Below are 27,061 nucleotides of genomic sequence, written 5' to 3' on the forward strand. Positions count from 1 at the left end.
ACATACAGAAACAGATTCTGTCAGAGCTGGAGCTCATGAGCTGGGATATCTATCCCAACTCCCTTTCTCACCAGAGCTTAAGGTCTTGTCTGCTTGTTCTTCCTGTCTACTCCAGAAAGAAGAGTAGCTGTAGGGACATTCCTTGGTTATCTGAACCCTTGGCAGTGCAACTGTTCCTGAAGGCTGAAACTCGGCATTAGAAAGTGTCACAGCAATGTGCCAATGTAATCAGATCAAGGCTCCTTGGAGCCTAATGCTTTGACATTTTGCTTCTTAACAGTGCCAACAGCAATGCTAATTATTACAGCTTGCATTTACCTACAGCAGCTCATTTAAGCCGGGGCACTAGTCACTCCCTGGATTGCAATGAACAGGTAATGGCTTCTTGTCACCAAAAGCCAGGTCAGCTGGAGCTGTCTCAGATCCAGAACTGAGAAAGGCCTTGTACTTAATTTCAAAGCCTTTCAAACCCTGTTCCTCTCGTGGTACACATTTCACAGATGCTTCAAGTGTTTGAATAAGCACACCTTTAGTGAAATGTAGGCTATCCAGAATGTTCCCTTTTCACCAATGATGCAACTGATTTTGAAAAGGCTTTAAAACACTTGCTTACATGTGTACGTGCAAAACTTCCCATTTTTGGCTTGAATCAAACTCATCCTTGACAGAAAATGGGCATCTCATAACTAGCTTTTCCTTTTAACTCACTTACATTACTAAACAGACTACTACTACAGACAGAATCTGTGCTACTAGACCCTGCAGAACCACAGCAACGTTTATCCAGGCTGGAAGAGGCCTCCAAGATCATCGAGACCAAACTTGGGCTGGTCCCCACCACGACAGCCACACCTCAGCCCCAAGTGCCACCTCCAGCCGCCACTGAATTGCCGCCCCCAGGGCCGGCGCTCCCCGGGCCGCCTCAGCCGGGCCCGGCGCGAGGGCGGGGCGCGAGCGCTTTCGGGAGCCGCCCCCGGCCCCGCGCGACCCCCGAGCCAGGGCGGGACGGGCCGCGCGCATGCCCAGCAGCGCACGAGCGCGGAAGCGGCGCCCCGCGCGCCTGCGCAAGAGGGGATTCCGCCAGGAGCCGCCGGACTTCAACATGGCGACCTAGGCCGGCCGCGCCAGCGCCACCGCGGGCGGGCGAACGAGGCCGCCGTCATGGCCCGGCACAGGAACGTCCGAGGATATAACTACGACGAAGGTTAGCGGTTATGGCGAACAGGCGCTGGTAGCAGAGCTGCGGGGCCCACCGCTATGCCGTCCCCTCTGCGCTCCCCAAGGCCCGTGCCCCTGCCACCGGCTGGGCCTCCCGTCTCGGTGGCCGCGGGCAGGAGGGTGTGCCGGGGCCCACACGGCGGTAGGGGAGGGCCTGGGGGGCTGTCAGGGGCGGTGGGAGGGGAGAAGCCGCCCCTCACCTCCCCTCGGCGGGGGTTGGACGGGGCTCTGGGTGAGGCCTCTCCCCGCCCCGTTCCCGGCCTGTTTCCCGCGCGAGTGGGGAGGGTCGGGCACACGTGGCTGCTCTGCCATCCGGGACGTCCTGCTGCTGCCGGGGCTGCCCGGGAGCTTCCGCACGGGGACAGCGTGGCCTTGGTTTGTAGTCCAAACCTGAGTCCCACCTGCGCTGCCTTGAGCTGCCCAAATTGATGCCGCTTTTTAGTAGCGGCACTGACTTGAAAAAAGCCTCAGTACGGTTGAATGCATCCATCTTTAGTCTTGAAAAACTTAAAAGTTTGTGTTCACGGCCAAACTCTAGCAAAGTGTTGCTGATGTTAATAGATAGGAGTCAACAGCTGTTACTTGATGAAGAAATGTAATTCTTAAAGACGGAGTTGTGCATTTAGGGAATAATCTCTTTTTCAGGCACCTGTCTCATTTTATTTAAGCTTCTTGTGTGGAATGAAGTTCTTCCATAAGAACTTGGCTTGTACCTACAGTACTGCAGCTTTCTTTGTGCCCAGTAACTTGGGCAAACTGTAAATCAGTTTTTTTGTTCCCCCTCAAAGTCTTTATTTTTGTTGGCTTGGGCTGTGGAGAAATGGACCCACTTCGGTTCATACCAATATTTTAAAGAACCCTTTAGTAAGACAGCAGCAATTTTGTTGTTTTGCTTTGTCAGAAAAAAATGCAGGAAATGCTTCAACCTGCTTCTGGTCTCCTGTTCAGTGAACAGACTACATGGCTTTAATGTATTGTAGTAGTGCAAATTGAATTTTGCACTGTGATCTTGGAATTTCTTGGAAGTTGTAAAATCGTGTGGGTTGTGATGGCTGTGTGTTTCCACCTTGCAGTTTATGCTAGTGTAAATTTACCTAATATAGGAAAAATATTGACTAGATAGGGAATTCTACTGCTTAATTTTTCATCCTCTAGAGACCATTTTTCATCACAGATGGGTTGAAATGTTGATTACAGCTGAATCTCCAGCTGTTGAGAAGTTGAGTGTGCAAATCCGTGGAGTTAATTTCAGTGTTCATACACTCATCAGTCTCTTCTAATGAGTTTGCTGAGATACACAGTAATTTGGTGTAGTCATTAAGTTACTATTGCTCTTGGAAACATGACTGTGAGATTACATGTCAGGTCTTTACCCTTGTACCATGTCACCCAGAATCATTTATGGCCCAAATGAAATAGAGTTGGTATCTTCTCTGATAAATACAGTATGTTCTTTTTATACTATATGTGATTCTGTAATGCCCAAATATGAATTGCATTTCTAAACTAAATATTTGCAATATTTTTTGGTTTCCTTTCATAAGAAGACTTCTGAGGCCTTAGATCTTCTGGTCTTTATTTGACCATGTTCCATTTTTGACCCCTCTCCTTTCTGAGATGCTGTGATCATAACCAAATGTAATACTCCATCTGCAGATATCGTGGCAATACAGCTGGAATACTTCAATAGCTTCTACACCATTCTCTGTAATCTATGAGATTTTTAAATACTAATTTTTATGGTCAGTGCATGCTGTGGCCTATCTCTCAGAACGATAAAGAATTGATGTTACTTGTGAAACTGCCAAGTGTAGTGGTGTCTTCAATAATAGTTTGTTACTTTTCTCGTGTATTTCATTATTACTTAGTGAAAATTACATTATTTTTAAATTTTCACATAATACTAGTTTTTGGAGGGAAAGGTGCATAACTTACTCTTTGTATTTCTTGGTGCCTTTTTTTTTCTTGAGGAAAAATATTTTTGTCTTTAAGTAACTGTATAAGGTACTTGCTTTTTACCTGAAACAATTTTGCTTATTCAAAGGGAATTGTGATTTTTTTTTTTGCCTTGCTGAACTTCATTTGGAAGGTGGATGGATGTGGGCATAAAATAGAGAAGAAAGGTGAGAAGTGCACAGGAATGGAGTAGAAATGCTGATCATGAGTTGTTGGAGTAGAAATTGTAATTGAACTGTCTGGGGTTAAAACTAAGAGGTCAAGAAAAAATAACGAGAAGAGGCATGGGTAAAGATTTGTGGAACTGTAGAAAGTTGGAGTTAGTCTGTGAGGGCAAAGGAGATGCTGAAGGAGAAGGTGTGAAGTATGGTAGCTCTTAAAAATTTTCAGCCTAATGAATGGGGTATTAAATGTTAAATTATATTACTGTAATGAAATTCTGTTATTGCAACTTAGAAGGTTGCATTTTACTTAGGTAAATAAACAGAACCTAACTGTACTTCTGGAATACAGGAAATGCATTATTTCATAAAACCTGGTGCAAAACCTATGCTTTGAATTGTAATGTTGTTTAAAAATTGTGCAGATTAATTTTGTTGTTTTTACTTCATAGACTTTGAAGATGATGATGTGTATGGCCAATCAGTAGAAGATGATTATTGTATTTCTCCTTCAACAGGTTAGTTCAAATAATTATCAAGTATTGTTCATTGATACTTGTTCTGATCTTTATTTCTGAATTAAAACAACTTTTAAAAACCAGTGACACTTTTGAAAAGTGCCTAGTGGCCATAATCCTGTTACAGTCAGTTATGTAGTGTTAGGCATTGGACTTTTGAAAGTCCCATTAGACAAGTGGCCGCATCTTAAATCCTACATGTCTGTTATCCTCGATGGTTGGAATGTACTTGGTAATGTAAAAATCAGCTCTGTGGGAATGTGTTGATAATCTTGAAACATTTGGTCTCTTTTCATATTGTTAGTAGAATCTACCTGGCCTTAACAGTTGTTATTGTGCACCTGGTAGTTGATGTCTTTTGTGAAACTTGGAGTAAATGTGGGGCAGGGAGTCTCATTGTGGGTTGCAGTGCTGGTCCTCATGCAAGATCACGTGGAGCTAATCAGCCTTCCAGCATCTGGAATGTTGCAAAGTAGGTTTAAAAATAGTGATGGATGTGTACTCAGGTAAGGCATAATGACAGTGGCTCAGCCCAGCTGAGTTCAGCCTGGCTGTAGAACCATTAGGTTGTGTTCTCCAGTCAAGTCCCTGGCAAGATTATCAGTTTAGGGTTTCCCCAGATTTGGTGGCAGTGTTTCTAGAGCTGAGTAGGCTTGGAAATAACACAGCTGGTGTTGACATGAAGCTGTGCTACTGCAGGTAACTGGTTTGGATCTAATCCACTGACTGTGATGTAGTGTGTGACCTCTGGCCGCAGGAGCTTGAGATAATTAGGTCTTTAAAACTCTGGTCCTCTCCCATGCTGTTGATTTCAGTGAGGAAAATGTGCAATGTGTTCTTTTTGCTCAAATCTAGACTGATAAATGGCAAAATCAATTACTGCCTGTGCACAGTAATTTTCCTAAGAACTCTTTGTGTGGAAACTTCTATTATATAATAATCTGATCAAGATTGTATAACAATATTAATAGTTGCTTCAGTTACGCTGATTGAATATAAAATGGTGTGTATGCATTTGGGAAACAGTGGCTAGAAGTTGCTACTTCTGCATATACACCTGCTTTCAGTATGAATTTCAGAGCTGGGGAGAATATTATATCACTTAAGGCAATTTATTTACATTATACTTTGCACATTTCTGAGAGAGTATGATAACTGGGGCTCTTGTTCAGCAAGGAGTTTAATCTGTATATTCCTTAATGTTGCTAAACCAGTGTGAAACCACACACTCATTTAAAGTTTTATATGAATATGCATTTTTATTCATGGACTGTATTTCTAATGAAATTCCAAGAAAGCAAGGATGTGTTGAAGTCCATTAAATTCTTATCAGTAATTTAAGGTACTATAAAAGCAATGCTAATTTCATGCGAACTTTTTAAAATTCAAACTAAGTTTAAAAATAGTTGTGTAAGGTTCTGAAGACATTACGCCATAGATTTGTGCAGAAAGTACAGTTTTTCAAACCTGGAGTATAATCTCTTTTGTAATGATGAAATTTGCAGAATTACTGTGTTCCATGAATACAAAGATATTGTCCAGCCAGTAGTCTCACTGTGATGTCAACTTATTTATATTCTAACATGAGCTGTTGTATACTCTGTGCAACCCTCAGGTAGTAGTTATTACACAGTAGTGTCTCTCCACTCCTTTGAAACCACTGCAACAATTCAGCATTCTAACTTACTTTACCTTTAGTTGTGTTTTGCTTTTAAAGGAGGAAAAAGCACTTTGCTTTTTGTTAATACTTTGTTTTTTACCTAATGCAGCAGCCCAATTTATTTACTCCAGACGAGACAAACCAGCCACGTTTGCTGAGCCATTGGAAGAAGAATATGGCTATGAAGGTACTGATTCTGCTGCTGATTGTTTTACACCCACTCATCAGTTGACTGAAGTTGATAGAGGTAATTATAGAAAGCAACTATCAAAAGAATCTCTTACACGAATTAAAGATTTACTAGAATAGTCTTAAATTTATGTTTTTACTTGACTGACATTGCTGACAATCTTGGAATCTTGTTATAAAGCAATACTTTTCAGGGAGCTACCTTCAGTGGTCATTCTTCAAGTTCGTAACAGCCTTTTGTATAGTTCTTGTAACTTGGTTGCATACATTGAAATGTGTTCTTAGTTTCTTACTAGAAATGATGAGATTTTATGTGGAGGCATTAGAACAGCTGTACTGACAGCTCAAATCTTGACTCTGAACATTAATAACTGAATAGAAGTATTAGAATGAATTAGAATGATTTCTTTTTGTTTTGCGTTCTAAATTACAGCAGTTAGCAGTATTTAAGAGGTTTTCAAAGTCTCACATTTCCTTGAAAGAGTAGTCAATATTCTGTACAATCTTTTTCTTGCACTGTTTTGAGTTCATAAGACTTTTGTTTCCATTCAGTCTTGCTGAGTTCTGAGCTGAATTGTTGGGGAAAAATACTTGCTTTTGTTTTTTAAACTTGCTGCCTAATCATCTAATTACTTGCTTTGTGAAAAAGATTCACAAGTCTCTTTCCTAAGTATGAATAGTTAATATAGTTTCAAATGTTTTGAAAATAATCAGGGTTATTTTTAAAATGTTGAAAAGATCAGACTAAAGTGTTGAAATTTGGTACTTTAAAAAGTTGCAGAAAATTCAGAACAGTAAATTAGAAAGAATTTTGATTCCATGTCAAGTAAATTGGTAGAAGTTAAACTAATGCTTAGAGATATGGTTAAATATGATACATTGGGGCATAATATACATGTTTTTACAGCAAAAAATAAAGCTGTGGAGGGCAGTTTGAAAGAATGAGCCAGTATTATGGTACAGGTGATCTAGACAGTGCAGTCTTCTGGCTTTGAAGAATGCTTTTGACAGACTCAATCAGTTAAGAACTGATATTGGAGCAGGAAAGAAAGTAACATTTTGGACTTAAAAAAAGAGGGAAAAGAAACCTCAAAATATCCACTTGCGCTGTGAAAACAGCACTGGTCTCACAAGACCTATTGTGTTTAATACAGTATGTAGTGGTGGCCATTAATACAAAATTATTGATGTAGCCACGGTGGCTGCAAAGAGTTTCACAAGGCTGTTCTGGTTGAGTATTAGATAGTAAAATGTTAAGCAGCACATTGTGCAAGGCGCTAGTTTTGCAGGGCAAATGTCTAGGGAGGATTCACTTGCTGTTTGAATTACAGGTAAAGGGTGCTAATACAAGTTACCTTGTGGAGGCTGGAATTCTGTAGTGTTGAATCCCCTTAAGCAAACTTCTTTAAACATCTTCCAGGAAGTGCTCAAAAAAAATATGTAGCTATCTTCCTGTTCTTCAGTTCCTATTTTCTAAAATTGGAATCAGAAACTGGGATATTGAAAGATTTCTTTCTGCTCTTGAGTATGACTTCCATTGAGTGGCAGCCTGGTGAATTTTCAGTCTCTTGTTGTGCAGCAAGTATCGTAGTAAAGACTTATAGTAGTTGTAGAAATATGCTCCAAAAAAAATGGATCTTATCAGCCAAAAATGCATTACAGCTTTAGAAAAGATAAAGATTATAGGTAGTTTGAAACCTGGCATGTTGATCCAGGTTTTCTATTGTTAAGGCCTGAGGACCGTGAAAATGCTGTTTTACTTTGGATGTTAATTGTAGCATCTGTAAACACTTAAAATGTGCTTTTCAATGCAGTTCTACGTTGACTTACTGTAATATTTTGGATAATTTTAAGGTGGTTTTTTGTATTTCTTCTCTGCAGTGAAGATAGTTATTTTACAACATCAAAATATTTCAGTACTGAGACTTTCAAGATTAATAAATAGTAACACATTCTTTATTGCAATATGTTCTTTATTGCAATATCTGAAATAGGTCAAATATTCTGCAGGGTGTGGGAACAAAGTCTATCAGGGCAGTAAATGAGATTGAAATTGATTTCTAAAGGTTTTAACCCTTTTGTCATATTTTTCCCTTCTGCTTGCTAATCAGAAGTGTGATGCTAATGGTTAGGCCATTGAAGACATATTTTTGGGCCGCTTATAACAGTAATGTGTTTCTTTCAGCCCGTCTTAATTCATGCCTTGATCAAATGAGAGAAGTTTTGGCAGAATCCATACCAGAACAAGCAATGGTGCAAGCAGTACTGGATACTAAATTTGATGTACAAAAGGCTTTGGATGTTGTGCTTTCACAAGGCAGTAAGCAAAATGTGAAGACCAAGAATAAGGATGCTGTGATTTTAGCAAAGACTACAAAAGGTATACTTACATTTAATTGTTTGCATTCAAGGTGATTCATTTCTATCTACAGTTTAATTTGGGCTTTACAAACTGTGAAGACACCATTGCAATAGTCATTTCTTGGAAAATGAAAGACTGACTTATTATATATGTGTTCTAAAACATTTAAAGGAAAGAGCTTTTCTTGAGCTAGAAGTCAAAATAACACCTTGTTGTCAGTTTAAATTCAAGCTGTGACCATCTGCAGTTCATGATAGATTTTTGATTTGTAATATATGACTTAACTGAATTAATGCATGTCCTTAAATTTGGAAAGCATCTTTACATTTTTAATGGTTCTCTTATTTATTTGGTAAACTGGTGTCTCCCATCCCTAGTATCTCCTTTTTTGGGTAATGTGTGTACAGTAGCTTTCTTATTTTGATTTGTACTTAAATATTTGTAGTCTTTACTAGCATTCTCTGCTGATTCTTAAAATTCTTTTTGTATTTCAGTAGATACCTGTAATTTCATTGTAGAGCATTCCTTACCTTTGGATGACACTTAGTAATTAAATGCCTTTTCATGTTTCTTGATTTTTTTTTTTTTTTGCTGCTGCTATCAACTTTTAAAAAATGGGATATTTCATTGTGACTGGACTTCCATCTGAAAATTATTGGCTATTGTAAGGTAAGGAGACTTACATTGTTGTCCAGAAATGTGTGTTGATATAGACAATTTATCTTGTGCTGTAGGCAGTTTTGCTGACAACACCAACAAAACTGAGTTTGGAAACTTGACAGCCAAAAGTGATTCAGCTCTTTATTCTTTAACTACAAATTTTGAAAAACCCAATATACCTTCATGTGAAAGGAAAGGATTGAAATCCTCTTCACTTGTTCTGTCATCTGCTTTCAGTGATGATTTGTGTAAAGGATCATTTTGTGAACTTGTGAACAAACAGACAGAGAAGCAGCTACCAGAAAGTGCTAATGCAGTAAGTTTGGTTCCTGAAGGTCAAGATGTTTACTCTAGCATAGGAAGTAACCCATTGAAATGCAAGAAAACACAGGACTTGAAATCCTTGCTGGTGCAGGATGTGGTTTGTGATTCTCTGAGTCCTGAACACAGCATTCCTCTTGTATCCTCAAAAACTTCTGATTGTAAGACTGACGCAAATTTTTATAGTCCTCCATGTTTAGGAAGTGCTTTAGGAAACTTGGCTCTTGATAATGAAGTCAGTCATACTGTAAATAAGAAGAATGAACTTCTTGAAAATTTTTCTTTACTTGCACTAAGTAGAGAGCAAGAAGGCCCCTCTTCAAACATGGCTGCTTTGCCGGTGTTAAGATCAGGAAATACATCACTGGCTGACTTGCTTCAGGAGCACCAGGAAAGCAGTGCTAGCCACTGTTACTCTTTGGCTGATCTTTACACTCAGTCAACAGCAAGTCTCACTGATAGGAAATTGGGAACCTCATCATTATCACAACTAGTAAGTCAACCCCAAACTTCAGATGGGATGCCAGAGCTAACAGGATCTTTGTCTTCTCTAGCCCTTTCTAAAGTTTCTCCAGTAAAGGAGGTTGAGAATTTATCACTCTCAGATTTAATAGCAGAGACTATTGAAATAGATAAAACTCAACAAAGGACAGACTTGCCTTTGTGTGATGTAATTGAATTGAGGCCCTCCCAAGGTACCAACATTGATTTAAGTGTCCTTGTGAAAAATGCAGAGGTATCTACAGAGAGAAGTGTGGTAGGACAGTCAAATGTCTTAAGTCCTGAAACAAAACTTGTAAAAGAAAAACAAGGAAAATGTTCTGGTTTTGCCAAAACAAACAGAAAACCCAAAAAAGGGCATGGTCTTAAGAGGCAGGATTTGTCCCTTTCATGGATAAAGGCACTGCGGGCAAGACCTTCAGCTTTTGCTTTAACCTTGTGCCTCCGTTATCCTCCAAAAGGGTATAAGCGGCGGGCAGTTGGGCTACATAAAACTTTCCTATACAGTAGGCAAGTACAAGATGTAAAACCCAAGGAAACTGGTCCTACAATAGCCATAACACCGTTTGACTTCAAATCAGCATCTCCTGATGATATTGTGAAAGCTAACCAAAGAAAAGCTTTTGCAAGACAGTAATGAAAAAAAGAAAAAGCACCAGTGTCGATACTGCATTATATTTTAAAAAAAAATATATATAGGACCTATTTATGATCCAGAATTGATTTTTTTTTTCATTTTTTAAATGGACATATTACAGTTCTTGGTGATAGGTGGAAATTTTGAACTTTTAAAGTGTTGCACTGAATATCTTAATTTTTGCATAATTTTCACTGACAGTTTAATATTTTTAACTTTTGGAAAGTCTTGAACTTTGCTATACAGATACTGCATGTACAAAATTCTGTAAACACCATTAGACTTTTTGAACTATCGCTCTAGTTGTTGAAGATACAGTTCATTGGGAAGAACAGTGAATTATTATTTTGTAAAGTAATTTAGTTTTGCTATATGGTGTGTAGTTTGGGGAGCAGGAACCTCAGTTTATATTACAACTGTTTTATTAAATGTTCTGAAGGTTAGATTTTCTGATAAAGGTATGTTATTAAACTGCCAATCTTGTAATTGATGTTTCCAGTCAATGTCATTATTTTATCTTTATACTGATCGCACTATTACAGCAGAAATGCCTTTAGTTTTTAAAAGCCTCAAGGACCTCAGGTTTTGACAGTTCTGGTTGTGGTAGTACATATTGTAGTTTTTGATAGGACCAAATTTGTAGGGGAGCAAGCAATTAAATTGTTGTTTTGCCTCCCTGACTCCAATTAGCTATCAAAATGTGATATCCAGCATTTTAAACCAGCAATTTTTTAGGTATGTACATGCTGCATGTATTTCATAAGAAGTTTCCCTAGGATTCTATTGTTCATTCTCAAGTCTTTCAGAGAAGTACTGAAGTATTGGTTCTTTTAACTGTAGCATGAGAGTCTTTGCTCAATGGAAAAAAAAAATTCAGGCAAAGCCTAAGTGCTATTTGTGTCTGTCTCTTGTCTTTTTTGAAGAAAACTTCCTTTAGAAATGGAAGTGCATTCTCTTCTACTGTTTGCACCCATTGTTGTTACTTTGAATCTTTAGATGAAAGATCCAAATCAGAAGAATCTGAACTATGGTGCCCTGTTATTCAAATTAGTAGCTGCATGTATGTTTTAGCTTTTCTTTTAGTACGCATTATGACCTCTAATATATTTCCAATGTCATTGTCAGTATTTTAGATTCAGAAAAGCAGTAAGTTCTATAGAGATAGTGCTACAACTAGAAAAATATGTGTTCATACACTTGTGCAGAACTTGGCAGCTGGTATGAAATAGTAGATCTGACTTTCATCTAATCTAGTTTTTGTTGATATTACATCAAAAAGAAGACAAAACCTTTGGGTTTGTTCCTGACTTCAGGTTGCACTACAATTTTGTTTCTAAATAAAATAAAACAAAACATGTTCCAGTTCTCTCAGGTACAAATTTAATGGTCTGTATATTTTGCTTGTTTGTCTAGTTGATGCATTTGTCATTCAGGACTAAGAGCAGTGTAATCTTTGACCTTGTGAATGAAATTAATGTTTCTTACCCTAATTAATAAAAGTTTTATATAATGACAGTGCTGCAGTGTTTATATTCAGTTGACGTGGAGTTCATTTAAAGGATTAAATAATGCAATCCAGTGTACATATTATGATCTGATAAGTTCATTAGCAGAAGCATAATTGTTTTCCTAAGAGGACTTTCTATACAAGTCTGATGGATGCTCATTGTAATACTGATTGTTTTATTGATTAGTCTTAATAGCAAATTCTACTGTGTCAAGAATATGAAATGCTTTTCAGTGATCTGTTTCTCTGCAGTTAGTCCAAAGCTTTAACTTCCCCCTGCTTAAAAATCCAAGTCTGATTTTCCTACTGACCAAAGAGTCATATTAGCAGAGTTTGTAATTAAAGCTCACTTTTTCCAAAATTGTGTGTGTTTTTCTAGTAGAGAAATTATAAGTTTTTAACACTAAATATGAATGCAAACTTCGGCATTGTCATGCCTGTCATATTTGTAGGTGGTTTTGCTTTCCTGTGTTTCAAATACTCCAGAGGACTTACTTAATGTCAGTAAAGATTTCTAATATATTTGGGTGTTTCAAAATTGAATAGCTTTGCTTTGGGTGTTTCAAAATTGAATAGCTTTGCTTTCCCATCTAAATATTTTCTTATTTTCTCTTGGATCTGTTTCCCCATTTCCCTGACTGCCCTTATTTGCATAAAAATTCTTAACATTTGTAATAATTTTAAAGCATGAACTGGACACATAACTAAATATGGGTCCTGTGGATACCATTGGAACAAGTAGTAGGGGACAATGTGTAGTGCTTGAAGCTCAGTTTTGGCATAGTTTTCATGCAGATTAAAGCTTGGACAAGTGACTGAAGTTCGCCAAAGAGCATCAGCACTGTATGTTTATCATGGATCTTACTGTGGGATTGTTACCTTAGTAAACAACTTTGGATCTTGTTAGATAGCTAGATTTTCATATATAATTACTTTTTCATTGGCATTTGACTGTGGTGTTAGTGGTCATGAAGGAGAAGTATATGCTGCTCAGTGTGTAAACAGTAGGGCAGGGATTTTTCCTCAGTTTGCAATCCTGAATCCTGAAGTGAGCCTTGAATTAATATAGACCTGCAGGCTGAACGTTGGAGAAGGTATCTAAGTGATGGATAAACCTGAATTCCAATTAATTTTCAGCAGAGATTTATTTTCATGCCTAGACAATTTTATTGTTTTGTTTTTCTAAACAAGAAGTATTGTGTCACTATATTTGCTTTTTAAATTAAACAGGTATTTTAATAATTTTCTTAATTATTCCTTTAATTCTTTATTGATAATGAGGTTTATAGTATCAAGGACATGTTTAATTGTGTTAGAATACTGCATGATATGGTATGTGACATTTTTATTTAACAACTGTGCTTGGCCTTTGCACTGAAGGGTTTGTGCTTAATGAATATTAGAATTCTAGTAAACTAAATCTGCCTGTTTTATGCTTGACATGGTGAGCTTATTTTCTTAATTTATGTATATAATTCACCCTCTCCCCCCGCCCCCTTTGCAACCACTGTCTATCTTTGGCTAATATGGGTTAATTGTGTTACTTGTTTTGGAATTCACATATTAACATTGCAAAATACTTGTCTGTATTTGCATATAAACAAAAAAAGATAATATTAAACTGCATAGACATACTACTCCTGTATATTCCTGAGGCATTTAGTACATCAAATCTATTTTGTGCATAATTTTTAAATGGCTGCTGACTATTTTAATACAAAATGCGCTTCTGGATATTGCTTTATGTATGTAAATAAACTGCATATTATTAAAGGACTGAGTTAATTACAATTTCTTGTTAACTTTCCTGATAGAAATAGAGTTGAATGTTCTGTTATGTTTGTATCTATTGTGGAAAAAGACTCCAGTTCTTGTCTAGGTTTGCATGGGCATTCTTTGAACAAAAGATTCCTGTGGAGAAAGTAAGGCAAAATCTATTTGGACAGTTTTTAAGATTTTAAGTTTCACATGCAGCAAGCTGCTTGAATTTCTAGAACTGTTGCACAATAGTGTTTCAAAATGTTATTTCTAAGAGACTGATTGCTGCAGGGAGGTAGTCTTTGCAGTCCCATGTTTTGCCCTATTTCCTTACTCTGCCATTCAAAAACATTTTTCTGTAATCAACAATTTCTGAAAATCTGCACTTATGCAAGAAGTTAAACAGCAACAACGACTACTGCAAAAATGAATGTGTGGACAAAAAAATAATATGAAGGTAGGATATAGCTTGATGACGTTTTATGAAGCATATGTAGTTTATTACAGTGCCATTATACAAGGGCACTAGTTTACCTTTATACAAGAGCTGTAGGCTAGGGTTATACAAACAATCATATCTTTTCCAAATCTAAAGTACTCAACTACTCAAATTTTTAGAATGTTTCTGTATTAGGTTTGATTATAGTTCAATATTTCAAGCAAATATTTAATCACACTGAAATTCATACAGTAAACTTCCTAAAGTCCTGAAAATGGGTGCTTCTGGTTTTTTGAGTAGTTGTTAGGCTTTTTAAAATTTATTTTTATTTTTTGTGTGTTTTTTGTTTTTGGGGTTTTTTGGTTTTTTTTGTTTGTTTGTTTGTGGTTTTTTGGGTTTTTTGTTTTTAATTGAGTTGAATTTTTATGGATATCTTACATGTCTATTCAAGTACACCATTTTACCAAAGAATAAAAGCTGATTGCAGTTTGTGATTTTAGGTGATTCTTGAGGTGAACAATATGTATGAAATTGCTCATCAGCTTCTAGCATCATCAAGGAAACGTTCTTTATCTGGTTTGTGGATTTGTTACATTGCATGCTTAAAAATGGCCCATTAGAAGCAGTTGTCAGTGACTTCTGAGGTATGTCAGTAGTTTGTTGCTCAAATAATTGATTAGAATGCTTAGTGTTGGTAGGATTCCTTTAGAAAATAACCCATTGTCCTATAGTAAGACCTGAAGATGACTAGAATCTGTAAAATGCTTGTAGTCTGTAGAGTTTAAAATGATACTTGAAAGAGAATCCTTGAACCATTTCTTAAAAATTAGACTTATGAAAACATAGTGAAAAATATTTTATTGTTTTTATAAAGAGGTTATGGAGATTTTAGAGAAAAGTTACTCATGAAATATTTACTCATCATCATTGAGGTCCCAGATGACTGGAAGCTGGTGAGCATTGTCCCAATTTTCAAGATGGGCATTAAGGAGGACCCCAGAAATTACAGGCCCGTCAGTCTCACTTCATTGTCTGATAGTTATGGAGGAAATTATTCTGGGAGGTATGGAAAAACATCTGAAAGACAACCCAACAGTCACAGCCAGTATGGCTTAATGAGAGGAAAGTTCTGTCTGATTTTGTTTTATGACGAAGTAACCCTCTTAGTTGACCAAGGGAATCCAATTGATGTAATCTTTTTGGATTTCGATAAAACTTTCAATACTGTCTCTCACAGGATCCTTCCAGACAAAATGTCCAGCACACAACTGGATAAACACATCGTGAGATGGTTGAACAGCTGGCTCATCGTCGGGCACAGAGGTTTATAGTGAGTGAGATGACATCAGATATATCTAGTAGGACTCCATCCTTGGCCCTGTGCTCTTCAACATCTTCATAAATGGCTTGGATGCAGGACTGGAAGGAATACTGAGCAAGGTCACAGATGATGGAATACTGTGAGGGGCTACCGACTCCCTTGAGGGCAGGGAGGCCCTGCAGAGAGGCTTCAATAAATTGGAGGGTTGAGCAGTCACCAGTCAACAAAGTGAAGGTCAACAAGGGAAAGAGCAGTACCATGGAAAGGGACCTGAGGGTCCTGGTCCGTGGCAAGTTGAACAGGAGACAGCAGTGCCCTGGCAGCCAGGAGGGCCAGCCCTGTCCTGGGGGCATCAGGCACAGCATCACAGCTGGGCAAGGGAGGGGATTGTCCTGCTCTGCTCTGAACTGGGAGAGCCTCACCTCCAGTGCTGGGGGGCAGCTTTGGGTGTCACAATAGAAAAACATTTAATTATTAGAGAGGGCGGTGAAAGGCTTTGAGGGGAAGCCCTGTGAGGAGCAGCTGAGATCACTGGGTATGTTCAGACCGGAGGAGACTGAGGGAAGACCTCACAGCAAACTGCAGCTTCTTTGTGAGGGGAAGAGGAGGGGCAGGAACTGATCTCTATGGTGACCAGTGATCAGACCTGAGGGAATGGCCTGAAGTTATTTCAGAGGAAGTTTAAGTTGGATATAAGAAAAATGTTCTTTATCTAGAGGGTGGTTGAGCACTGACAGGCTCCCCAGGGAAGTGGTCACAGTGTGACAGAGTTCAGGAGGTGTTTGGACGATGCTCTTGGGCGCGTGGTGTGACTCTTGAGGATGGTGCTGTGCAGGACTAGAAGCTGGACTCAGTCCTTGTGGCTCCCTTCCAATTCTGAATGTACTGTAATTTTGTCAATGTATGGAGGTAATAGTTGATGAAGACAAACATTGTTTTGATACTTTGAGTCTTTTTATCCACAACATGAAAGAATGAAAACTTAATTCAAATTTCTAAAAAGTATTTATGTGAAAATGGTACTCTCAGTGAAAAAGACATTGATCTTCTGCATTTTCATTTCGTTTTCTAGCTAAACTACATTTTCATTTCTTTTTGCTTGTGTTAGTGTTACAGAGCAAACATACTGGTGATTGAGCAAGGTTCTATTCTATTTCAGGCACCATTAACGGAATTGTTAACCACTTTCTGACATTAAGATTTTGATTTTAGTGATGCTTGAGCAAGAAGGAGGTCAGGTGTCTGTAAATGTGCAGTCCTTGCAGGAAATATAAGTCCTGCAAACTGAGTCTGTTTAGTTTGATTGTTGTAGGGGCAGCAAGGAATCTAGAGTTGAGCTGTCTTTGTGGTAGCACTGGCTATTTTGCATTATGGTAATTTCTCAAGAATAACACCAAGAACAGGTCTATTTTCGTAAATATTTAATAAGAAACAAACTTCACAGTAAAGAGTCAAAGTTGAAAGTAAGTCACAGGAAGCTGAAAAGCCTTACTCATGACATGCCAGATAATCTAGGAATAGAGCACATGTCTCACATATAAGTCTAGATTTGTAGATATTGGGCTTTACTACGTTCTTTCTCTAATAGAGAAGCAGTTAATAGATGTTATTAGAGAAAGAGGTATTTTTTCACTGACATGTATTTTTGGTTTGTGCTCTTTATTAATTTGGCATGTTTTCAGGATTTTGACATAACTGTTAATACAGTGTGGGCAGTTTCAAGAAAAGCACAATTTTATAATTGGCATGTGCTTACCTGGCATTTTGTTAATGTTTCTTTTCAATTTCTGATTTTTTTTGGTGCCTCTCCTGTATAAGTATCTTCCTTCATTTTTGCTTTACACCAGTAGCATTTAAAAATGAAAAAAAATCACACAAACCACAATATAACTTGATGTAATTAGCTCTTTTTACTCAGTTGAATGCAACAAGATTTGGCTTTGGTTCAGAATCATAGGTCTTTCTCTTTCCATGGACAAATACTTGTTTTCTGTCTTGTTATGTTGCTGATGGACATTGAAGTAGCAGTTACTTCCTAATGCAGAGTCTGAGAATGCAGATAATTTTGCTTTAGCAGATAACTTTTGCCACTTTTGGTTGTGGTTAATGGACAGATGAAGTTGGGAGCCTTCAATGACAAAAAACCCAACCAAAACGAGACAAACTGATACTTTTGGATTATTTATAAGGAGAATTCCAAAGAAGAGGAAACATTCTGAAGTTTAATTATGATGTGCAGTATATTTCCATTAGAGTTACTCAGGTTTAACTGCTGTTTATAAAATCAGGCTCTGATGCTTTGATTTTGCTCATTTGAAAATCCATTATTTATACATGGTAGCTCAGGAGAAATTTTTATTCCCAATTTCAGTTGGCTGTGGTAACTCTTCTGTAACATTACAATTCTCAAAAGCCTGCTATAGAGATGAGGACCTGTTGTACTTAATTGTACTCAGATATGTTATGCATTCCGTCTGTGACAAAGAAAATGTCTTTTCTCAATGGAAATGTTTGAAATCTGGTGTGATATATCTTAAATCATGGAAAGTAAATGAGAATTTAAGACTTCCGTGTTTTGAGTAAGAAAAATATATACACAGACTTTGCGAAGTTACTGAATCTTGACATGGAGGTACTGTGTGGGTTTTAGAAAGGAAGTGGCTTATTTCAGGGAAAAATGTGTCACCAGCAATGAAAAGCTTTTTAAAATCCTTTGAAATGCATTTTTGAGATTCTCCTCATGCATACTGTACACCTACACTGGAAAAAGTGACACTCCAGGCTTTTTCTGAGTTTTCCTTTATGGTCCTCTAACACTAGCTTGTTTTACTTTTGTTAGGACAAAGTGTAAACCGATACAAAGTCAATCATTTCCGTAGATGACTATCATGGATGAAAATCGAGTGTTTTGCTTGGAAGCTAAGAGAACTTGGATGAAACTAAAAATGACTGTGTCCTTTTTAGAACTTTGGGATTCCAGAAGAACCAGAGAAACGGGAAACTGTAGCTCCACTTGTTCTTACAATGTCCTTCTATCTCAGTCTATTCAGGTCACAGTAAAGACTAGCACTTGGTTTGCTCAGTGTCTTTAGAAGGTAAAGTGAAGAATTTATTAAATTCTCAGATGGCATTGCTGGATTGCCAGAAAGGGATGATTGGAGTCAGATTTTTTTTTTTAAATCCTGTATTAAGGATGCACGAATCACTGCTGCTGTTTTGCTGTCATGTATCAATGTAAAGATTGTAAATCCTACCTGAAGTTTGTGCTTGAGTACTCAGAGTAAGGCTATTGGAAATGCTGACATGGTAGTGTTTCGCAGTTGAAAACTAATGACATGGTGCATTTCAGCTCTAGAAACTAAATGCTAGAAATGGCATATCCAATCCAAAAGCAACATTAAAATACATTACCTACTGGTAAAAAGGAGCTTGTGTGCTAACAGGAAACACGGGAAAATTCAGAAAATAAGTTAAAAAGTAAAAACCAGGATGATGTAAAAGTGCAAGCTTTTAAACACAAAATTACTTCACAATGTCTGTTTGTGCAGAGTGTTTTTCACTACAAATACCGTTCCCTAGAAAATTTGTGTCATCAATCCGAACTTCATCTCTGTACAGTCTTCTGGATGTGTTTCTGCAGTATTGATGATTCAGAATTGTTACAAAGCATATTAGTAGTTGCAGTTGCATAGTCTAGTGTATTATGGCATATACATATCAGACATAACAGAAATGCCACCAGAAGTGCCTCTAGTTACACTTGAACTGCTTTCTTCTTCGAGATAGGACCTATTTTTCATCATCTCAGCTTCTGTGTTCACAGCCTTTCAGTCTTCAGTGAGGACCCTTGCAAATACGTGAAGTACCAGTTTCCTTCCGTTACGATGATTGAAATGGCCATTAAAATTAAAACTCATGAGTCTGCTGTCAGAAATTAATACTTAAAATGCCAAAAGCTTGGAAAACTAGCTGACTTTGTTGTGGAACATACTTGTGTCTGCAGAAGTTGTAATGCCATATTGTTAAAGACATGGAAGAGCTTTGACTGGTTGTTGCTTCAGTTCTTTTTCTGTGTTTTTACTGCCTGTAGAAGCTCACCCTAAGTGGAAATTTTCTATCTAATTAATTCCAAAATATGAGTTGAAGTTATTTTGGGTACTCCTTGTTCAAGGCCCTGCTGCAACTTTTTGTGGTTTTAGAATCACATTTTCCTATTTTTAATGTTTTCCTCTTCCCTATTGCTGACCCACATAAACAGGAAAATGACTAATTTTGCTTGTCCCCTAGGCAAGATGGCATAACTGTGTATACACCAAGTGCTGTGCTTGAGTTGAGAAAAAGGAAAAAAAGTGCTACCCAAAGATCTTAAATAAATATTTTTCAAGGCAGAAATGTGCTTTAAATTTGATGCTTTTGATGCTATTTTTATGATACCATGTATGCAAAAAAACTCTTACAAGGTTGTAGATGCTATCTGTGTGCTTACAGGTGCTACTGTAAATGTGAAACATAGAGAAAAACATGAAGCAATCAGCTTGAGTCCATGCGAGTTCCTTTCTAAAGTCATGGTAGAGTGAAATGCACTGCTTCAGGCTGGCAAATGAAATTTTTCTGGCATTGATTGTACCTTGCTTACTTCTGCTTGGCCACTACCTGTGCTCTTCCTTGCAGTGGTCTCCCTCATAAATACAGTTAGAACTTAGTTCTAGGATTTTATATCAGTTAGCCACAAAAAGGCCTACTGTCAAATAAATCACTAAATTAATGGTAGGTTCTCTAAATCCTTAGTGATGTCCATTGTTGCTGGTATCATCCATAATGTATTCCTTAGGGAAAAATGTCTTTCTGGTGTATAATCTTGTAATTAGGTGTTTGTATAATCTTGTAACTAGGTGTTTGTACAAACTACATAGCAATGGTTCAGGAAAACATCATGGGTTTTCAGATAGCTTAAGTCTCTAAATTTGTGGTAATAATTGTGTGAACTTTTTTCAGTTTTTTTTTTTCTGCTAATATTTTGGTTTTGATGCTGTGGAGGTTCTGGATTGCATATAAATTAAGTACCTTTGATGAGCCTACTGCATTGTTGCAGCTTAAGTTTGTTTTGCAAGTTAGCTTCAGAGATCTTTAGCAGTTTCGCATTCGAATGTTCTTTGGATTACCAGTAGGATACTTAAATAAGAAGGAATTGTAAAGTGTTTTGGATTTTTTTCCCACTGTGCTTTTAGTAGCCATTGCTTCCTTTTCATTTCTACCCTTCCTCAAATATACTCTATTTGTGAACAGGACAAGATGACAAGCGAGCTAATTCTGTTTATTTAGGAAATGAGTAGGGTGCCTTCCATTAGAATTAAAGGAAGCAGCAAAAGTAGATGTTGAAAAAAGCCTGTTGATCTTACAGTGAAGACAAACAGAAAATATCACAAAAATGAATTGGAATAAAATGTGTCAGTAAGGTATGACTTGGTAGTATCAAACCTCTTTATCTAAGAGTTTCTATCTCAAGCTTTGAGAATGTGGTCATCCTCTCCTGTAGATGTATTTGGTTGTTACTTGTCTTTTGTTAAAGACAGCTGCTGTTGAGTAGGTTTGTGTGTGTGATAATTGAACTTTCATCTGTGTAGCGCTGAGGACAAAACTGAGATTGCGCTTTCTTTCCAAAAGGTAGGAGTTGCTCTAGTTTAGGAGGTACCTGCAAAAAAAAGTGTCCTTTACAACACAGGAATATCTGGTAAGTCTACCAGCAAGAGATACTAGTGGTGATGTAGCTAGTTATATCAGAAATGATGATCTTAGAGTGCCAGTAGTAAGATAGAATAAAATAGTGGTTCACCGGCATAGTTATGAGCAGTCAAGCTCTCTCCCAGTTGTGGGCAGTCACATGTGGAATAACACAACTTCACATATCCCATTATGTTATGGACAAATTACCAAGAACTATAAGATATGAGCGTGACTGGACTTTAAGCCTCATTTCCCTTTGTTCCTCTTCTGATGTTCCATTATGAGTGGCAAATCATATTGAGATGGAAAGATATTTAAAGTGGTATAGAATAAAAATAGGAAAAGCATTCTGCTAAATAATAGCACATTGTGAATGTAATCTCTAGTATTGAATTGTAGGTTTTGAGCGTATTATAGCATATTGATGTTGCACCTACAACCTTTGGTTTCATGATGTAAGAATACTGAAAATAAAATTAGGCTAGAAAGAAGAAATCTTCAGGTTTTTCTCCTGGTATTGTTTTTGAAATTGAATGCCTCTAGAGTACTTAAACTGTCCCAGCTACACAGAAATAATTTGTAAATCTAATATTTAAAAAATTATTTTAGACTAAATCCAATATAAGAAAAAGAGTTAAACTTTACTTAGCTTTTCTGAAATTTCTCGGAAAGAGTTGTGATCCTGCAGTTACGTTTTTTAAACCCCCCGCCACTTAATACGTTGATGTTGAGTAATAATACAAAATTGAACCAATACATCGTCCTTTCATCTGAAATCTTGGAACACTTCAAGTGGGGAAGAGTAGGTTGATCAATATTAGTCTTATTTGGAGAAAAACGCAAAGGAGAAACAGCACCTTGTTAATTACTTTTCTTGGTTCTCTTAGGTGTTTTTGCTTCATTATTTTATATTTAATCCTAGTACAAGAAGCACTGTTGAAGGGGATATGTTTGCTCAGCATGTTTCCTTCAAACAAATTGTGTGAAATGTTTAACTTGACCTAATTTACATGTGCAAAGATCAATGTGTTTTTAATTCCTTTTGTTTCCAATTTGTTGTTTTTAACATTTAGTCTTTCTGAATGGTATACATTTGAACATTTAACATTTTTATCTTCAAAGTAATTGTTCAGGTGGCTTTTAAATGTATGCGTTTTACTAGTAAAGATTCAATTTTAAAAAATAAACTCAGTTTATTTTAAAATAAACTCAGTTAATTTGTTATTTAACTTTTTACAAGGTTATACATTTTCAAACTGTACTTAGTTTTGCCAGATCCTAGAGAAGTACCCTAACTACTGGCTCAGGAAGAAGTCTCCATTTGTGTTGAGTAGGAGGTGGTGGGCATGGCAAGGATGATCAAGAAGTCAATTTGATCAAACTATAGCAAAATCCCTTGAAATACAAACATAATGTACTTCCATCTTTTCAGTTCCATTTCTGCTGGCAATCCTATACCTCCACTCCTATTGTCTTTACCTATAATGAAATTCTAGTAAAGACTGTCTCTTCCTTTACCTTCATTATAGGTACAGCTTTCAAAATGGGAGTATTTGGCTGACTTTTTGTAAAATATTTAGTAGAATATGTCTGGTTTTTGTCTTTTTAAGGCAAAAAAAACACAAACTGAAAGGGGACGTTTCTGAGGATTTGCTGTTTGATTGCCATAACCTTGCAAGCAGAAATGCAGATGTCAATGTCAGTCAGTGAATTTCTCCATTGTACTCATTAACAACTGCTAGGTTTTTTTATTAAATGCATTTGTATTTCAGTTTACAGTAAGGGATGGGTGTTTGTGTATACACAGTATTGTGAGTAATTGTTGTGCAGCTGGACCTTGATTTTGATTTTTTAAACTGTACTCAACCTATTGAACACATGCTTCTTTAAAATCACATCTTACATAAGCCCCTGAACTGCTTTTTTCAGTAACTGGTAATTTTTTGATATGTGATTAGGATTTTGGCCTTCTGAAGCCACCAGTCTTCCACTCTGAAATGTGCCTTGTGCTGTGGCATTGCTTTATACTGTCTGCATTGCCATCCTTGAAGTCATGGAGAGGATCTAGCATGATTGTAATGTCACCAGCAGAGAAGACTGGGGATTCACAGAACCTAAATTTAAATAGGTCTTTAGCTAGTCTACCTAGAAGTTCTTACCACACAATTTTTTTGCAATTTTCTGGAACTTAAAAATTCTAGAAATATTTGCAGCTTTAACAGTCATGTAGGGCTGATAAATACATTTTCTTCTGCAACTTCTAAAGGCTACCTTGTTAAGTTTCTGGAGAAAATTTGCAGAATGTTTGTGGAAAAGTTGAACCAATGTAAGATGATTTTACTCTTTAAATACTGTCAGTTTGCTTCTATGTTTTTCATGTTCACTGTTCTTAAACTTTTGTTTCATACTGAAGTAGTTTAAGTACACAAGTAAAAGTTGTGGATCAGGAAAGCTTTCTTTTAGTAAAGTGCCTTGCACTCCTTCAATAAAATCAACAGGAATGTACTTACATAAATAATGTTGACATGTAAAGGGCACAATGTTGTTTCTGAATGGTCTGGATGATGTGCAGGCAAATAGCACCATCCTCTGGCATTATAACATTAGTTATGAATTAAACCTGAAATTGCTATTTGTTACTTTTGGAAATTTGATATAATTGTAATAGAACATACATATTGTACTTTCAGTTTTACATACTCATTTTGGGCCAAGGTTTAACAGAAATTCTGGTAATTTGCATGGACTCTGTGTTCTGTTCAATTAAGTGACTGGCTAAAGGGGATATCTTTTTAGGGCTGCCCTGCCCATGGTACTGACTCTGCTCTTTACATGACCATTTATGGTAGGAAGTTGCACTTCAGAAATATCAGACTGAGCTTTTTCTAAATCTCAATGAAAGACAATTCACAGTCATTTAAGAAAAATTCGTTGAGTTAGAAAACACCACCAACGACTTATGGTTGTGTACCTGGGGGAGAGCAAAGGTGCTGTTACAGAACAACTGCAAATGTCTAATAAATTATTTTTACAGGAGATCTTAGGTTCAGTTACGGGTTGAGAATGGGTATCATTGGCATTGCTAGAGTGCAGAGCAATACACCTCCCACAAATTAGGTTTCAGTAGTTACAGGATGAGTTGCGCTGAGTTACGGTCGTGTGAAGAACTGAATTTTAGTCCACTGAGCTATAAGCAGTAGGTATGAGAAATATCACAGGGACATCCTTTTGAAAAACTTGGTGGATGAGAAAGTTGCTGTATGATTGTTGAGTTCCTATTGGACCTTTACGCATTTTCTGTATCGGAAACATCAAAAGGAGACAGCTGATGTTTGGGTACTCTCGAAAAGAAAACACACACCACCCCCCAGTCTGCCTTTCTGTACAGGAGATCCCCGCTCTTTTACAGGGGAGGTATTGGCTTAGTGAAACTGGAAATCTTGAGTTTTGCTACAGCATCAATGCCTTTCTTTCCCCTAACAGATTAACCATGAATGCAAACCAGACTAATTATCCATGTTTCTGGAAAGACTGTACTGATGGTCTACATATAGAACTGGTCTGTGCATTTCTTTGCTGTTGTGTGTTGCTGAAACATAATTTCATAAAAATTGGAATGTTGTGTTAAGCATCCAAATATTGAGACATACAAGTTTAAGTTGTAAAAATGCTGAAAGCTCCCAGTTGTAATAGACATGAGTAAAATCTTTTACATAGAAATGTACTTACACACTGTTCTCTGAGATGTGTTTCTGTGGCAACATTAGATATTCAAAATGAAATGTATACCATTTGTTGGAATGATTGCAGTGAGGAGTTGCTGGGAAAAAAATAGTTTTATATAGGTAACCTTAATTTTGTGCTGCTTGCAGACTTGACCATGTGTAATTTAAGTAAGTCCTGATGGCCAGAAAATTCTCACAGGAAGATGTTTGTTTCAGGTGAGAAGAGCAAGAGAATGCAGCTGTAACTGACTGCTGGATTCTGTATCATTTGGCTTCATTCGGGGAGTTAGTATTGATGGCAAGAGACATGGTGAGACTCCAGAAATTTTGGCTATGTTTGAGACAGGAAAGAAAATTGTTGTTGCCTTTTATAACACATTCCACTCCATACACTTCAACCTGATCTAACATCTGTGTCTGTGTCCTTCTAATCCTCTAACTTATTCACTTGTGTTCAGTTATTTTGTTGAATTAGTCTCTGTACCCTAAACACAGTATTTATTTCCTCATGTCATTCCAGATTTTTTATTGCAATTCCATTTTTTCTACTTCATAATTTCAAACTATTTATCTAGCCATTTCCAGTTTCCTACCTATTTTTTCAATCATTGGCCATTATTATTTTCCATGTTTGCTCTTTTCCAGTCATAGCTGGCATTTGCTTTCAGTTCTGCTCATCTTTTGCTTCTTTTCTTCATGTTTATCTCTGCGTGTAACTTTTCACTGAGTATGTGAACTCTTACTTTCTCCTTCTCCTTATACACAGTTTTTCCCCAAGTTAGGTTGTTCACTAATACTATTTTTTTTTCCCATGGTCCCTCTCTCATTTCATCTTCTCTGCTTGACTGGTTTTCATTCTTCTAGTCTTTGTCCATCGTTGCTAATCTGTGTCTTGCTGCTTGCAAGTTCTCAGTATATTGTTTTCTTCTCTTGCCCTCCAGTTTTGTTTGTTTTTATGATTTATCACAGACAAATTTATGCTCCAGTTTGTTGATGTGGTAGGAAACTATGGAGACCACAGGCGAGGTAAAATTTGAGTTCAGATGACACTCCTTAGGTGCCATTTTTAAAAATATTCTGTTGTGTCTTTTATCTTCCAGTTTGTTTGTTCTCCCTGTTTGGAAGTTTAAAAAAAAGGTCAGCCCCAAGCAGAGCCCTCATTTGAACAAATTAAATTTTGGACTAGAGATGTCAACTTGCTGAAAGCTGCAAACATTGAAAGTAAAGCCAGAGAGGTGAGGAGTGCCAGCTGGTGTAGCAGACTGCCAGCCCTTCTGACTGTGGCTGCTGCACACCCAGTTGTTGCAGCTGCATGTAGTGAAGCAAACTGTTTCTGGAACTTCAGTCTTGGGGTAGCAAGTTGTGCTGTTTGTGTGTTGTGGACCCTGGAATCACGGCCCATGATGGAGAGACTCAGGAATATCACCACTCAAGAACCTGGTGTATCTCTCTTCTCTTGCTGTATCAAACCTTAAGAACAAACCCAAAAAATTCTCGTAGTTAGGTGCAAGTGAACATTTTTATTTTCAGCATTTTTCAGTGAAAATGCCTACTCCCAGTTTCATGAAAAAAAAAATCATATTCACCATCTGAAACTTTGCAGAGAAGGTAATAGTTGTAACAAGGAGACCAAGTTACCTGGAAAGCCCCTGACTGTGGTTTCTATTAGGAAATAACCTGCCTTTTAAAGAGAAAAAGTTCAGAGTTCTTGTTTGGAGAATTGTTTTCAGTAATACCTTTAGAATGGCTGTGTCTCATTGCTGGGTGGTGACTTAGCAAGTTGTCTTTCCTATTATTTTGGACTGTTGCATTATTTTTGGAAGTGCTGTGGATGTTCAGTAGCATCCACTTGTATATTATGGTTCATGGTAGCCTAATGTCATACGGCTTTCTAAAACTGGATATTTTGAACCAGTTTAAATACTGAAGTTTGCCTATGAAAGGAATTCTCTTAAGTTGAAGTTCTCACACATGCAGACTTTGCAGAAGTTTTTTGGGTGGGTTATGTGACATGATGGATTTATTAGATATTAATATAAACCCAGATATATGTGGGCAAACAGGTGATGCATGCTTCTGAGCATGAAATTGTGTGATATCTACCTCTGGTTGACTCACTCATGTGTAGTCTATTTGAAATATTTTATAGGACTTAAAAATAGTTTAAAATCATAGCACAGCATATAGGAAGGGAAGTATTATCTTGAGAGGAGCTTCGGTTATTAATTCTGCTTTTCAGACAGAACTGTGTCTTCTCATGGCATGTGCATAAGCTCGTGACATGGTGCACAAAACCAGTGCCCTGTTTTCTTTTATGTAATTGGTGGCTGTTGCTATATAATTAGCAGACAGAGGTGTAAGTGGCTTGTTTGTGGTTATATAGAAAGTCTGTAACAGAGGAAGG

The 27,061-nt window shown here is 37.3% G+C and overlaps 1 protein-coding gene across 4 annotated transcripts in view; it reads left to right on the top strand.

Annotated features, from left to right (window-relative positions):
• The first annotated feature begins 1,062 nt into the window (after window positions 1-1,062).
• The window catches only part of HBS1L (HBS1 like translational GTPase), a 56,000-nt gene continuing 30,001 nt past the window's right edge, over window positions 1,063-27,061 (top strand). Inside the window, exons 1-6 of one of the 4 annotated variants that reach the window (XM_033054395.1) lie at window positions 1,063-1,204; window positions 3,788-3,853; window positions 5,623-5,760; window positions 7,888-8,082; window positions 8,739-8,909; window positions 11,399-11,401. In XM_033054395.1, the coding sequence (XP_032910286.1) occupies window positions 1,162-1,204; window positions 3,788-3,853; window positions 5,623-5,760; window positions 7,888-8,082; window positions 8,739-8,909; window positions 11,399-11,401 (616 nt within the window). In that variant the 5' untranslated portion in view covers window positions 1,063-1,161. Of the gene's footprint in view, window positions 1,205-3,787; window positions 3,854-5,622; window positions 5,761-7,887; window positions 8,083-8,738; window positions 8,910-11,398; window positions 11,402-24,902; window positions 24,968-27,061 lie in introns of those variants that run through there. The other 3 variants (XM_033054392.1, XM_033054393.1, XM_033054394.1) reach the window with 3 other exon arrangements.

The sequence above is a fragment of the Catharus ustulatus genome, chromosome 3 (assembly GCF_009819885.2).
Source record: "Catharus ustulatus isolate bCatUst1 chromosome 3, bCatUst1.pri.v2, whole genome shotgun sequence".
Classification (NCBI taxonomy): Eukaryota; Metazoa; Chordata; class Aves; order Passeriformes; family Turdidae; genus Catharus; species Catharus ustulatus.